Here is a 12,937-nt window from a genome sequence, read left to right as displayed (position 1 = left end):
CCTCTATGGATACTCACATGCATCTGCACACATGTGCACACAAGCACACACAAAGGCACACATGCACATACATACATACATACATACATACATACATACATACACATGAATAAGAAAAAATACTTAATCTTTGGTAAAAGCAGATTGTAGAGGCTAGAGAAGTAGCTTCATGTTTAAGAGTGCTTGAAGCTTTCGGTTTTTAACACCCTCATAGCAGATCACAATTGTCTGTAACTCTAGTTCCAGAGATCCAGGACACACTCTGGCCTCTGCAGGTACAGGCATACACATGACACATAGACATGCATGCAGACAAACACTCATACATATAAAATAATATTTTTTTTAATTTAAGAGTATGTCTATATATGTTCTCTCTATGTAGCACTGGAATAGACCGAGCTGTCTTGGAATTCACAGAGCTCTGCCTCCTAAGTTCTAGAATTAAAGGTATATATTATCACACCTAGCTGTTCTCTACTTTTCTATATTTGAAATTTTTCATGGTGAAATAAACAATCCTCAGATATTAGCATCATGAACTTCACCTACAATGCCATTTTTAAATCTTTAATTAAAACTAGTGGAAGCCAGTCATGATGTCACTCATACCTGTAATCCCAGTACTCCAGAAACTGAAGCAGAAGATTGTCTAGAGTTAGAGACCAGCCTGAGCACCTTCACATAGTAATTCTAGGATAGCCTTACCAACAGAGTAAGACCCCATCTCAAAATGAAAACAAAACAAAAATCTGGTTTTAAAAGTATAGATTCATGTGATCTCTGGAGAGTAGAGTTCACAACAAAGATTCAAAAGATTTTAAATCAGATTTTTTTTCCTGACCCTATCAGATTCCCATGTGGGCGGTGGCTGGGGAAAGGCATTGATGATGGAAGCCTGGAGAGAATTCTTATTGGAGAATTGATGGCATCAGCTTCAGATGAAGACCTGGGGAAGCAGTGTCGGACTCCACCACAGCAGAAGTCTCCCACAACAACCAGGAGACTGAGTATTACTTCACTCACAGGAAAGACTGCCAGTGAGTTGTTTCTGGTGTGCTTCAGATAGCGAAGGCTTCTGTGGCTCATTCTCCACAAGACAGTTGTGTTCATGAATTGTGGTGGGGAGATTTAAAAAGAAGGGCCTGGGGAATGACTCAGAAGGTAAAGTGCCTTCTCCCCAAACATAAGGATCTGAGTTTGATTCCCAATACCCATGGGAAAAGCTTCAGGCATGCATCTATGTAGATGTAACAATCTTATTAAATAAGAAACACAGAGCCAAATGCAGAGTTAAAAGCCCAAGAGGTCAGAGCAGTAGCTAAGAGCTGAGACTTAAAACCGCCTTCTTACCTTTGGCTGCGCTGCCGTCCTTCCCCTTAGAAAAGAGACCTACTTCCTGTGTATCTGTCTCTTTATTGACTTTCTGTTCTGCCTTCTCATTGGTTATAAACCCAGCCACATGACCTCCTCCTCACTGCCTGTCTATACAGACCTCCAGGTCTTCTATGGTTGGTATTGAGATTAAAGGTGTGTGTCTCTATGCTGCTGGTGTCCTTGAACACACAGAGATCTACCTGTCCTGTGATTGGGATTAAGGGCCTGTGCTACCACTGCCGGACTTCTGCTATGGCTTGCTATTATTATTAGCTCTGACCCCCAGGCAACTTTATTTATTAACATACAAATAAAATCACATTTCAGCACAAATAAAATATCACCATATATCTGTAAGCCCAGAGCAGGATAGTGTTGGGGCAGAGGTAGAGACAGAACTCACTAACTAGCCAGCACAGCCAAATTGATAAGCACCAGGTTCAGTAAGAGTCCCTGTCTCAAAAATCTGAGCTAGGGAGCTGGAGAGATAGCACAGCAGTTAAGAGCATTGATTGCTCTTCCAGAGGACCCGGGTTCAATTCCCAGCACCCATATGGCAGCTCACAACTGTCTATAACTCCAGTTCCAGGAGACTCCAGACATACATGAAGGCAGACACCAATGTACATAAAATAAATAAATGAATTATTTGAAAAAAAAATAAGGTAGATAAGGACTGAAGAGATGCTCAACAGTGAAGAGCACATATTGCTCTTCCAGAGAACCTGAGTTCCATTCCCAGCACCCACACCAGGAAGTTCACAACCACTTAGAACTCCAACCTAGAGGGATCACACCTCTGGCCTCTGCATGCAAAATGCACTTATATGTATATACCTTATCCCAGCCACATACATACACATAACTAAAGTAATAAAAATAAAATTTTAAAAGCAAGATTCAAGGGTTTGGAGAGAAAATGTATTTTTAGAAAATAAATAAGGTGGATAGAATTGGGAAAGTGGGTAAAGTATTTGCTGCATAAACCTGAGGACTTGAGTTCAGATCTCCAGCACCCATGGATTCCTAAAGCTCACTACCCAGCTTACCAATAGGTGAGCTCTGAGGTCAGTGAGGGAGCCTGTCTCAAAAAATAAGGCATCATATATTGTTAGAGGAAGACACTCAGTACCTTCACAAGTGCAAGAGCGCTCTCTCTCTCTCTCTCTCTCTCTCTCTCTCTCTCTCTCTCTCTCTCTCTCACACACACACACACACACACACACACACACACACACACATACACACACACACACACACACCTTTTATTTTTGAGACAGGTCTCACTATGCCTGGCTGGCCTGGCACTCACTATATAGACCAGGCTAGCCTTGAGTTTACAGAGATGTACCTGCTTCTGTGTCCCAGATGCTGGGATTAAAGGTGTGTGCTATATGCCTAGCCTAAGAAACTATCAGGTCACTTAGTCTCTATGACAAGAAAGCTGTGTGTGCTAAGCATATGCTCTAGCACTACACAACTTCCTCCCCTTTATTTTATGTGTGTGGGTTGGGGGGTGCCCTTGAAGGCCAACAGAGGGTAGTGAGTCCCCTGGGGCTGTAGTTAGCTGTAGTTACAGATGGTTGCAAGCTGCACATACACTTTTTTTTTTTTTTTTTTTTAAGGCAGGTCTCACCCTGTAAGTTTGTGGCCTGGAACTCACTATGTAAACCCGGCTATCCTTGAACTCACAGAGATCTGCCTACTACCTCTGCCTTCCAAATGCTATCATTAAAGGTATACACTACCACAGCCAACTCACACACACCCTATTTATCTCTTATTACCTACTTCTTCTGACTCTAGATAAAATTTGCTTACCCTTTTTTTATTTTGCAACTATTCTTGGGGTTAAAGATTATCTTAGTCACTGCTTGCTCTATTGCCATGACCTAAGCAACTTATAGAACAAGCATTTTAGCTGGACGGTGGTGGCACATTCCTTTAATCCCAGCTCTAAGGAGGCAGGCAAGCAGATCTCCGAGTTTCAGGCCAGCCTGGTCTACAGAGAGAGTTCCAGGACAGCCAGGGCTACACAAAGAAACCCTGACTTGAAAAAAAAAAAAAAGAAGAAGAAAAGGAAAGAAAAAGCATTAATTGGGGCTTTGCTTATAGTTTCAGAGGGTTAGTCCGCAGTCATGGTAACAGGCTGGCAGGCATGGCACTGGGCAGTGCCTTAGAGCTCCCATCTGATTCACGAGATGGAGACAGAAAGAGAAACTGGGCCTGGCATGAGCTTTTGAAACCTAAAAGCCCCACGGGGCTGGAAAGATGATTAAGAGTTCAATTCCCAGCCAGGCGGTGGTGGTACACACCTTGAATCCCAGCACTCGAGAGGCAGAGCCAGGTGGATCTCTGTGAGTTCAAAGCCAGCCTGGTCTACAGAGCGAGATCCAGAACAGGCACCAAAACTACACAGAGAAACCCTGTCTCAAAAAAAAAAAAAAGAGTTCAATTCCCAGCACTCACGTGGTAGCTCACAACTGTCTTCTATAACAGAAGTCTCATGGGATCTGATGCCCTCTTCTGATGTGCAGATGTTGTACATGCAAATAAAACACCCATATACATCAATAAATAAATCTTAGAAACCTCAAAGCCCATCCTCAGTGACACACCTCCTCCAACAAGGCCACACCTCCTATTCCTTCATAAACAGTCCACCAACTGGGAACCAGACATTCAAGTATATGAGCCTGTGGAGACCATTCTACTTCAAACCACCATGTGGATTAATATTTCTGTTGGTAGAGGGCTTGTGTAGCAAGAAGCAAGTTCTCAGTTCAGTTCTCAGCATCACATAAACCAGGCATGGTGGCTCATGTTCATAATTCCACTGTTGAAGATATCAAGGTAGGTAGATCAGAAGTACAAGGCCATCCTCATCCTCAAATTCATAGTGAGTTTGATGCCAGCTGGAACTACATAAGACCCTAAAAATAAATGAACTAGTCTTAGTATGTGGTAAACAAGGTGGTTTTGTCTTAGTTACTTTTCTACTGCTGTGATTAAAACACCATGACCAAGGCAAATTCTAAAAGAAAGCATTTAATTTGGAGTTGATAGTTTCAGAGGGTGAATCCATGACAGTCTGGCAGGAAGCATGGTAGCAGGCAGGCATGACACTAAAGCGTAGACAAAAGTTTATACCTTGAACCACAACCTTGAAGCAGAGGTGGGGCCTGTAACTGGGAATGGTGTGGGCTTTTGAAACCTCAGAGCACACCATCAGTTACATACTTCCTTTAACAAGGCCACTCCTCCTAATCCTTCCCAAACAGTTCCACCAGGACCTAGCGTTCAAATATATGAGCCTGTGGGGGGTCATTCTTAGTCAAACCACCACAGTGATTCCAGTCCCATTCAAGCAGCCCACCAACCTGTCTAGAAAGAAGCATAGATGAACAGGTACTCACTGGGGGAATGGAATAAGGCGAGTGACGAGTCCAGAAGGGAGGAAAGCCTGACTTCTAGCCAGGGCACCACATGGTATCTGGCCTCTTCCCTTAAACCACAACAGCAGAACTGCACACAGGTCATTGAGAGCCTCAGATGCCTTAGCATGTACCTACAAGATTCTCAGCAAGGAACCTCTTTAGTCATGATGAAAGGAGGGAGTCTTCCCCACTTCACCCCTCATGTCTGGGGAGTTGTGGCATGGCATTTCATGATAGGAACCCTGACAGGTGATTTCACTGAATATCTTGTTCTGTTTTCTCAGGGAGGAATGTTTGTTGGCTTGTTGGGTTTTGGTTTTATTTTGTTTTTCAATTATTTTTAGTTGAGAAAAGCCAGAGGAAATTAGACACTTGGCTTGGGTTATAGTTTGCAGGTAATGTGGCTGGGATTTGAGTCTCAAGATCTCTTGGATTCTTTTCCAGTGCATCACAAGCCCTTGAACTTGGCCATTTTGTCCAGTGGCAAAATCCATGGAGTCTCTGGAAAAGCTAGCTTGTTTGGATGAATTTTTTTCCTGCAGAGACCTACAGCTAAATATTCCATAATATTTGGGTTTATTTATTTCTCACAAAAATGTAGACACTATTAATTATTTTGCAGAACCCAATGCTGGACAGATCCAGGAAGGAATTGGAGAAGCTGTGAACAATATTGTGAAACATTTTCACAAACCTGAAAAGGAGGTATTATGGGGGCAATAAAACTATATGTATGGTGGGCCTTTTTTTTTTTTTTTTTTTTTTTTTTTTTGAGACAGAGTTTCTCTGTACAGCCCTGGCTATCCTGAAACTCGTTCTGTAGACCAGCTGGACTCAAAATCCACCTGCCTCTGCCTCATGAGTGCTGGGATTAAGGTCATGCACCACCCCCACCTGGCTACCCTCATTGTAGATGTAACCGGCTTGTTAAATAAGAAACACAGAACTAATTGCAGAGTTAAAAACCACGATGTCAGAGCAAGAGTGGAAAACCTTACCCTTCACTGCTTCTGCTGTTCTTCCTTTGCGCAAGAGACCTACTTCTGTGCGTCCTATCTTTTTTATAGATTTTCTGTTCTGTTTTCTCATTGGTTGTAAACCCAGCCACATGACCTCCTCGTCACTGCCTGTTTGTACAGACCTCCAGGTCTTCTATAGTTGGTATCGAGATTAAAGGCATGTGTCTGCCATGCTGGCTGTGTCGTTGAACACACAGAGATCTACCTAGCTCTGCCTCCCAAGTGCTGAGATTAAAGGCGTGCACCACTACCACCCAGCTTCTGCTCTGGCTTGCTCTGACCTCAAGGCAACTTTATTAACATACAAATAAAATCACATTTCAATACAAATAAAATATCACTATACCTCATCTCTTGTTTCTCAAGTGTGGTTGTTATTAGGGGTAGAGGGCTACTTTATTTCATATGTATAAGTATTTTACTTGCATGTATGTCTGTGTACCACATGTACCTGAAGACTGGGAAGCTAGAAGAGAGCATGAGTTCCCTTGAAACTATAGTTAAGGATGATTGTGAGCCATAGTGTGGGTGATAAGAACTGTACCCCGGTCCTCTGAAAGAACAGCCAGTGCCCTGTACCACTGAGCCATCTCTACAGCCCCTCCAGTGTTGGTTGGTTTTGGTTTTGGTTTGGTTTGGTTTGGTTTGGTTTAATCATAGAAGCAGCAGAATTTCCTTGTCACCGTGTTAACATTGTGGTTTACAGAGAGGAAGCCTCACAGTGCTGCTATGTGGAGAAAATGGTCTGGTTGCTGCACTGGAACAAGTTTTCCATCATGGGTTCAAATCTGCCCGCATCTTTCACAAGAATGTCTTCATCTGGGACTTTGTAGGTAAATTCAGTAGATGTATGTTATTATAAAGCCACCGAAATGTTTCTTTAAAAACTCAGAAAGCCAAAATTAATAAAAAGTAGTAATACACCAGTATGTTTTGGGGCTAGTGAGGACTCAACTAGTAGAGGCATTGAGTTTGACCCCAGGGACCTACAAGTGGAAGGGAAGAGCTGACTCCCACAAGTTGCCTCTACACGTACACACACAAAATAAGTATTTAATAAAATAAAAGAGGGGGCTGGAGAGATGGCTCAGCAGTTAAGACCACTGGCTGCTCTTCCAAAGGACTCAGCATCCACATGATGGCACACAACTCTGTTTAACTCTGTTCTGGGGATGTGATGTCCTTTGCTGGCATCTAAAGGTACTGTGCTCCCATGGTACATAAACAAACATACAGGCAGGCAAAACTCCCATACACATAAAATAAAGATAAAAAAAATATTTTAAAGTGGGCTGGGGAGATGGCTCAGAGATTAAGGTACCGGCTGCCCCCCCAGAGGTGCAGAGTTCTACAACCATGTGGTGTCTATCAACCATCTATAATGAGATCTGATGCCCTCTTCTGGCAGGAAGGTGTATATTCAGGCAGAACACTATATACATAATAAATAAATAAATCTTAAAAAAAAATAAATCTTTTAAAAAACATCCTGAATTTTGTGACTGTTTTTTTCTTTAGGTATGTAGAATTCTAGAACTCTCAGTTTCTTTAAAGGTTCAGTGAGCCATTTTGTGTTTGTAAAGTAGGCCTACATTTACTCCAAACTTTCAAACAAAGAAAGGGAAATTGACAAGGCACCTAAGAGTGATTTTTTTCCCCCTTTTCTGGAAAGTTTAGAATTTTACTGCTCCTGACTCTGTTGTCTGCATACTACATCTCTCTTCTCAGATTTAGTCAGTACTCCACAGGGCCTATTTAGGTACATTTAATAATCTAACTGAAGGTGGCCATTCTAGAAGAAGCCACTGTCTTGATGGTCAAATGGTCACTGTGTTGTTATTCCTGGAAGGAGATCATTCTCCTCCTTTCCTTTCTTGGCTCTTTTTCTTTTCTCTTTTTTAAATTATTATTATTATTTTTTTAAATGACAAATTCTGTTTCATGAAGGTATTTAAAAAGAATAAACCTTCCGACCCTCTGGAATGTGGTCTTGATTAGAAAATAAATTACTGCCAGGCAGTGGTGGCACTCAACTTTAGTCCCAGTACCAGGAATCATACTCTTTTGTCATGAACCACAAATCTCTATAATTCATTCTGAAATCAGTGGTAAAGCAATGATTTGGATTAGAGGACTGACTATGAGGCCAAGCTTCAGAGTTTCCAGGATAAATTAGATGACGGTTTTTACTACATATGAAGTTTTGACATTTCTGTATATAACTATTATGGTGTGGTGTGATTCTGCTTGTCTTCCTCAGAGAAAGCAGTGGCTTACTTTGAAACCACTGACCAGATTTTAGACAGTGAAGATGACGTGCTCATTCAGAAATCACCCTGCAAAGCCTTCTGCCACTATGTGAATGCCATCAACACCGCACCCAGGAACATTGGGAAGGACGGCAAGTTCCAGATTCTAGTTTGCCTTGGAACAAGGTACCGGGTCAAGGCCTTCTTTACGTTTGTTTCGTGGGTAACGTGAGCCTTGAAAAGTTACCCTAGGTTATGCCCATTTCTCTTGGGTTTCTTCTTTCCAGCTTTTATCATGCATGAGACTGCTGTGTTCTGGGTACCTTTTTGTTATAGTAGCAACTGATTTACTCATTTCTTAAAAAGATTTCTGTATTTTTATTTTGTGTGTAAATGGTTTACCTTGCTGGGGGGGGGGTGTTAAAAATGATAAGCAGCACTGGTTACAGTGCAGAAAGATCATGAGGCCGACAAAACCCAATATCAGAGCTTTATTTGGGGGTAGGAGGAACAAAAGAGCAGGCCTGGGGAGAAGCTCATGCAGAGAGCAGAGAGAGACAGAGACAGTGAACAGAGAGAGGAGAGGAGGGGTGGGGGTCAGTGTATGGCTTTTTTTTTTTTTTTTTTTTTTTTTTTTGAGACAGGGTTTCCCTATGTAGCTTTGAACCTCTCCTGGAACTCACTTGGTAGCCCAGGCTGGCCTCGAACTCACAGAGATCCGCCTGCCTCTGCCTCCCGAGTGCTGGGATTAAAGGTGTGTGCCTGGGCTTTTTAAGGGTTCCTGTGAACATGCCGGAGCTGTGCCACATATGCGCTGATTGCATGACCATGCTGTGTGCACATAATCACCAGTGCACACCGGTGACGTAAAATGCAAGACCCCTTGCTTAGCTCCTGAACTGCACATGTGCAGTCACACAGCTGGAGTGGCGGCAGAATCCCAACATTTGTGGCTCATACCATTAATCCCAGCACTCAGGAAACAGAGACATGAAGATCTTTGGTCCACAAATCAAGTTCCAGGACAACCAGGGTTACAGCGAAGTCCTGTCATTAAAAGGCAAAAATAAACAAATATATGTTCTTTTCCCTGCATGTGTGTATGTGCTAAGTGCCTGGTACCTGCAGAAACCAGAAGAGGGTGCTAGAGTTAGTTGTGAGCACCATGTCAGTCCTAGAAACTGAACCTAGATCTTCTGCAAAAGCAACAAGTGCTATTAAACACTGAGCCATCTCTCCAGCCCCATCTACCTATTTTATAAGTGAGAAAATAGGAAATAGATGAGGCCCAAATACATTAGCAAACTATCCCAAAATCACATAGTAAGAAAACAGCCAATCCTCCTGGCACTGGTCTGTAACACCAGCTCTTCAGGAGGCAAAGGCAGACAGATCACAAGTTTAGGTACTGCTTTGGCTACAGAGCAAGTTCAAGACCAGACCAGGGAATTTATTGAGACACTGTCTCAAGATATGAAAAAAGGACCAGAGATGGGGCTTCGTGGTAGAGCCTATACCCAGTGTGTACAATGACCTAGGTTCAGCACTAGGTGGAGGGGGGGGTTTGAGAGGGAGGGAAATAGGGAGGTACGAGGGAAGAATAAATAAATTCAGTAAAAATTAAAATTTTATTGTTTTTATTGTTTATTTTGCTTTATGTTCTTTGAGACAGGGTTTCTCTGTGTAACCCTAGTTGTTCTAGAACTTGCTTTGTAGACCAGGCTGGCCTTGAACCTACAGAGATCTGCCTGCCTCTGCAGAGTGCTGGGATTAAAGGTGTGCACCACCACTGCCCGGCAGCCAAAAATATTTATAATACTAGTAGTAATATAAAAAATAATAATAAAAGAAGCTGGGAGATGGTGGTACACATCTTCAATCTCAGTACTTGGGAGGCAGAGGCAGGGAGATCTCTGTGAGTTTAAGGCCAGCCTGGGCTACAGAGTGAGTTCTGAGACAGCTAGGGCTACACAGAGAAATCCTGTGTCAGGGGGGAAAAATTAAAGGAAATAAACTAACTTTGAAATCATGAATGTCTACCTTAACTCATTCAGTCATTTAGTGTGTCTGTCTGTCTGTCTGTCTGTCTCTTTTTCCCTCAAAACAGGGTTTCTCTGTGTAGTTTTGATGCCTATCCCAGATCTCTGTAGCCAGCTCAGTAGACCAGGCTGGCCTCAAAGTCACACAGATCTGCCTGCCTCCGCCTCCCGAGTGCTGGGATTAAAGGCGTGCGCCACCACAGCCCAGCATTTAGTGTTTCTTACACACACACACACACACACACACACACACACACACCACACATCCACACACACACACACACACCCCACCCCACCCCACACACACCCAACCCCAACTCTCTGGGTAAATTTGATGCCGAAATGAGCTAAATAAGGAGAGATTATTTCAAAAAAAAAAAAAAAAAGAAAAAGAAAAAAAGAAAGAAAATCAGAAGAAGCAAAGGATGAAGCTCAGCATAAGTGCCTTCCTCGCCGCACTTGTTCGGGAGGGGTTTGAGAGGGACACTGAGATGGAGTACTGGGGAATACTGAGTTAATTAGCAAAGTTATTAACTGAACAATGAAATTAAGAGGATGATGACCACTAATGTATGTATAAATATTTTTTACTGTAGATATAATGGAGAAAGCAGGCAGAGGGAAGAATCCAGGCTGAACATGGCCAGCAGACTAAGCTGGACCATGAGAGGGCCTAGGGAGATGGCTCCACAGTTAAGAGCACTCGTGGCTCTTCCAGAGTTCACTCCCAGCACCCATGTCAGCCAGCAAATAACACCTGTAACTGACTCCAGAGGGTGCGAGCACTTTTGGCCTCCACAGGCACTGTGTGCACACGGCACAAACCCACACAGGCACACAAACATAAGTAAGTTTTCTTAAAAAATAATGAGAAGCAGAAAGTGGGAGATGTATTCAATGTGGCCACGTTGGGAAGAGAGACAGATATCTATACTCCTAGTCCATGGTAGGGCTCTGACTTGAGAGGCAGGATTGAATAGGAGAAAAGAGATCATAACTACAAAGCAGTGCCACCAAGATGTCATCCTACCCATCATTGTCTAAGCTCCAAGTCACACCTACAAGCCACCTGACAAGTTGCCTTTTTTGTTTTTGTTGTGGGTGAGTCTTCCTCTGATGGCTCCCAAAACTTCAGCCTTCTCCCTGGAGAAGATTCCTTGGGGAACTTTTATTTTATTTTGAGACAGGGTTTCACTGTGTAGTTCTGACTAGCCTGCTTCCCGAGTGCTTGGACTGAACAGGTGTGTGCACCACAGCTGCTCTTGGGAAAACTCCTAATTTAGTGTAGTATGATTGTTTCAATAGGCTGATAATTAAAAAGGAAAGACACAGTTACAATGTATTCCTTAGATCTCAGATGCTATTTCTGTTTCGATCTGTAGGGATCACCTGCTCCCACAGTGGATTCCATTGCTAGCAGAATGTCCTGCCATCACCCGAATGTATGAAGAGAGTGCACTTCTTCGAGACCACATGACTGTCAACTCCCTTATTCGAATTCTGCAGACCATTCAGGATTTCACCATAGTCTTGGAAGGGTCTCTAATCAAAGGAGTTGATGTATAAACCAGCTGACAGAAACTCTTCATCCTCCCCCCGGCTCCTGAACCTTCCCCAATTATGGGACCTATTTGGACTGGTCTGACATTAGTGAGCACTGCCTGGGCAGTGCACTAGAAGCTCAGTTTGAACAATCTCCACTCTGCACACACGGCAAAGTGCTGTATTGTAGTTCATTTGAACCTGAAATTTAGTATAAAACAGAGTATTTTCATGTGTTAGATGTGTGTAAATATGCTATCTTTAAGAAATTATATTACTCTAATAAGATACTTTTCTTAGATTGAATATTCCTGTGACTTAAAATAAGTAGCTTAAAAACATTGGGGGTGGGGAGAGTGGTGCTAGTCAGGAAGAAGCCAGTAAATATGTAAATAGGGCAACCCATCAGGCTTCTTTTTCCCTCCAGGTATCACAAAGGAACCCAGAAAGCATTCTGAAGCGGCCATCCTTCCTGGAGTTCCATCCTATATGTGGTGAATGTATACAGCTTTACATACTGTACAGTAGTCCTCATTGTACCTTTATAAATCGTTTAATTCGTGAATTATGAGTCACTTCTCCAGTTTGGGGAAAGTTTTTCAATTGGTACAAGTAAAAGATAGAATTAAAGTATTTTAAATACCAGACCCCAGCAGGGCTTGGTGGCTCCCACCTTTAATCCCAGCACTGGGGAGGCAGAGGCAGGTGGATCTTTCTGAGTTGCAGGCCAGACAGAACTACATAGTGAGACCCTGCCTAAGAACACAAGTACACACATACACACAGCAAATACCAGATCCCAAGAGCTTGGCTAATTGGAAATAAAACACAGGAAGCCCTGAGAAGTGTATTTAAATGTGGGGTTATAGCTTCTTTACTTTGGAAAAGATTAACAACATGAAGTAGCTTCATTCTTGGAATTTTTATTACTGTCATTTGAGAGTACCTTGGAGATAATGAATTTCAGTATTAGCCATATAGTCATAATAACTGCAAAAAAAAAAAAAAAAAAAAAAAACAGTTGTTACTCAGTACTTTCAACTTGGCCATCTAAACTCTGTAACCAGAGTTAGACTACCAGCCCTGTCTTTGTTAGGTTCCAGCCACCCACTCAGCCTGCCCCATCCCCCCTCAGGAAATGGAAGGAATGTGGAAGAAGGGAGGGGTCTCTGTGTGATTTGGAATGCTTTTGTGAAAGTATTTGTTGACCATGATAATGCAAATAACAGAAGCCAGAGAAAGAATGAAGCCTTTCTGGGTGTTTCAGGGAAATG

At 42.6% G+C, this 12,937-nt stretch overlaps 1 protein-coding gene across 4 annotated transcripts in view; it reads left to right on the top strand.

Moving 5' to 3' along the window:
• Dennd5b (DENN domain containing 5B) overlaps window positions 1–12,382 on the top strand; it is a 141,354-nt gene extending 128,972 nt beyond the window's left edge. For 3 of the 4 annotated variants that reach the window (XM_036180538.1, XM_036180537.1, XM_036180539.1), the window contains 5 exons: window positions 853–1,040; window positions 5,437–5,519; window positions 6,540–6,666; window positions 8,094–8,268; window positions 11,504–12,382. In XM_036180538.1, coding sequence (XP_036036431.1) covers window positions 853–1,040; window positions 5,437–5,519; window positions 6,540–6,666; window positions 8,094–8,268; window positions 11,504–11,687 — 757 coding nt within the window. In that variant the 3' untranslated portion in view covers window positions 11,688–12,382. Of the gene's footprint in view, window positions 1–852; window positions 1,041–5,436; window positions 5,520–6,539; window positions 6,667–8,093; window positions 8,269–11,503 lie in introns of those variants that run through there. The other variant, XM_036180540.1, reaches the window with a different exon arrangement.
• Window positions 12,383–12,937: the final 555 nt, after the last annotated feature.

Source organism: Onychomys torridus, chromosome 3, assembly GCF_903995425.1.
Source record: "Onychomys torridus chromosome 3, mOncTor1.1, whole genome shotgun sequence".
NCBI lineage: Eukaryota > Metazoa > Chordata > Mammalia > Rodentia > Cricetidae > Onychomys > Onychomys torridus.
Note: the sequence above shows the minus strand (reverse complement) of the source record. Positions and strands in the feature narration are given on the sequence as shown.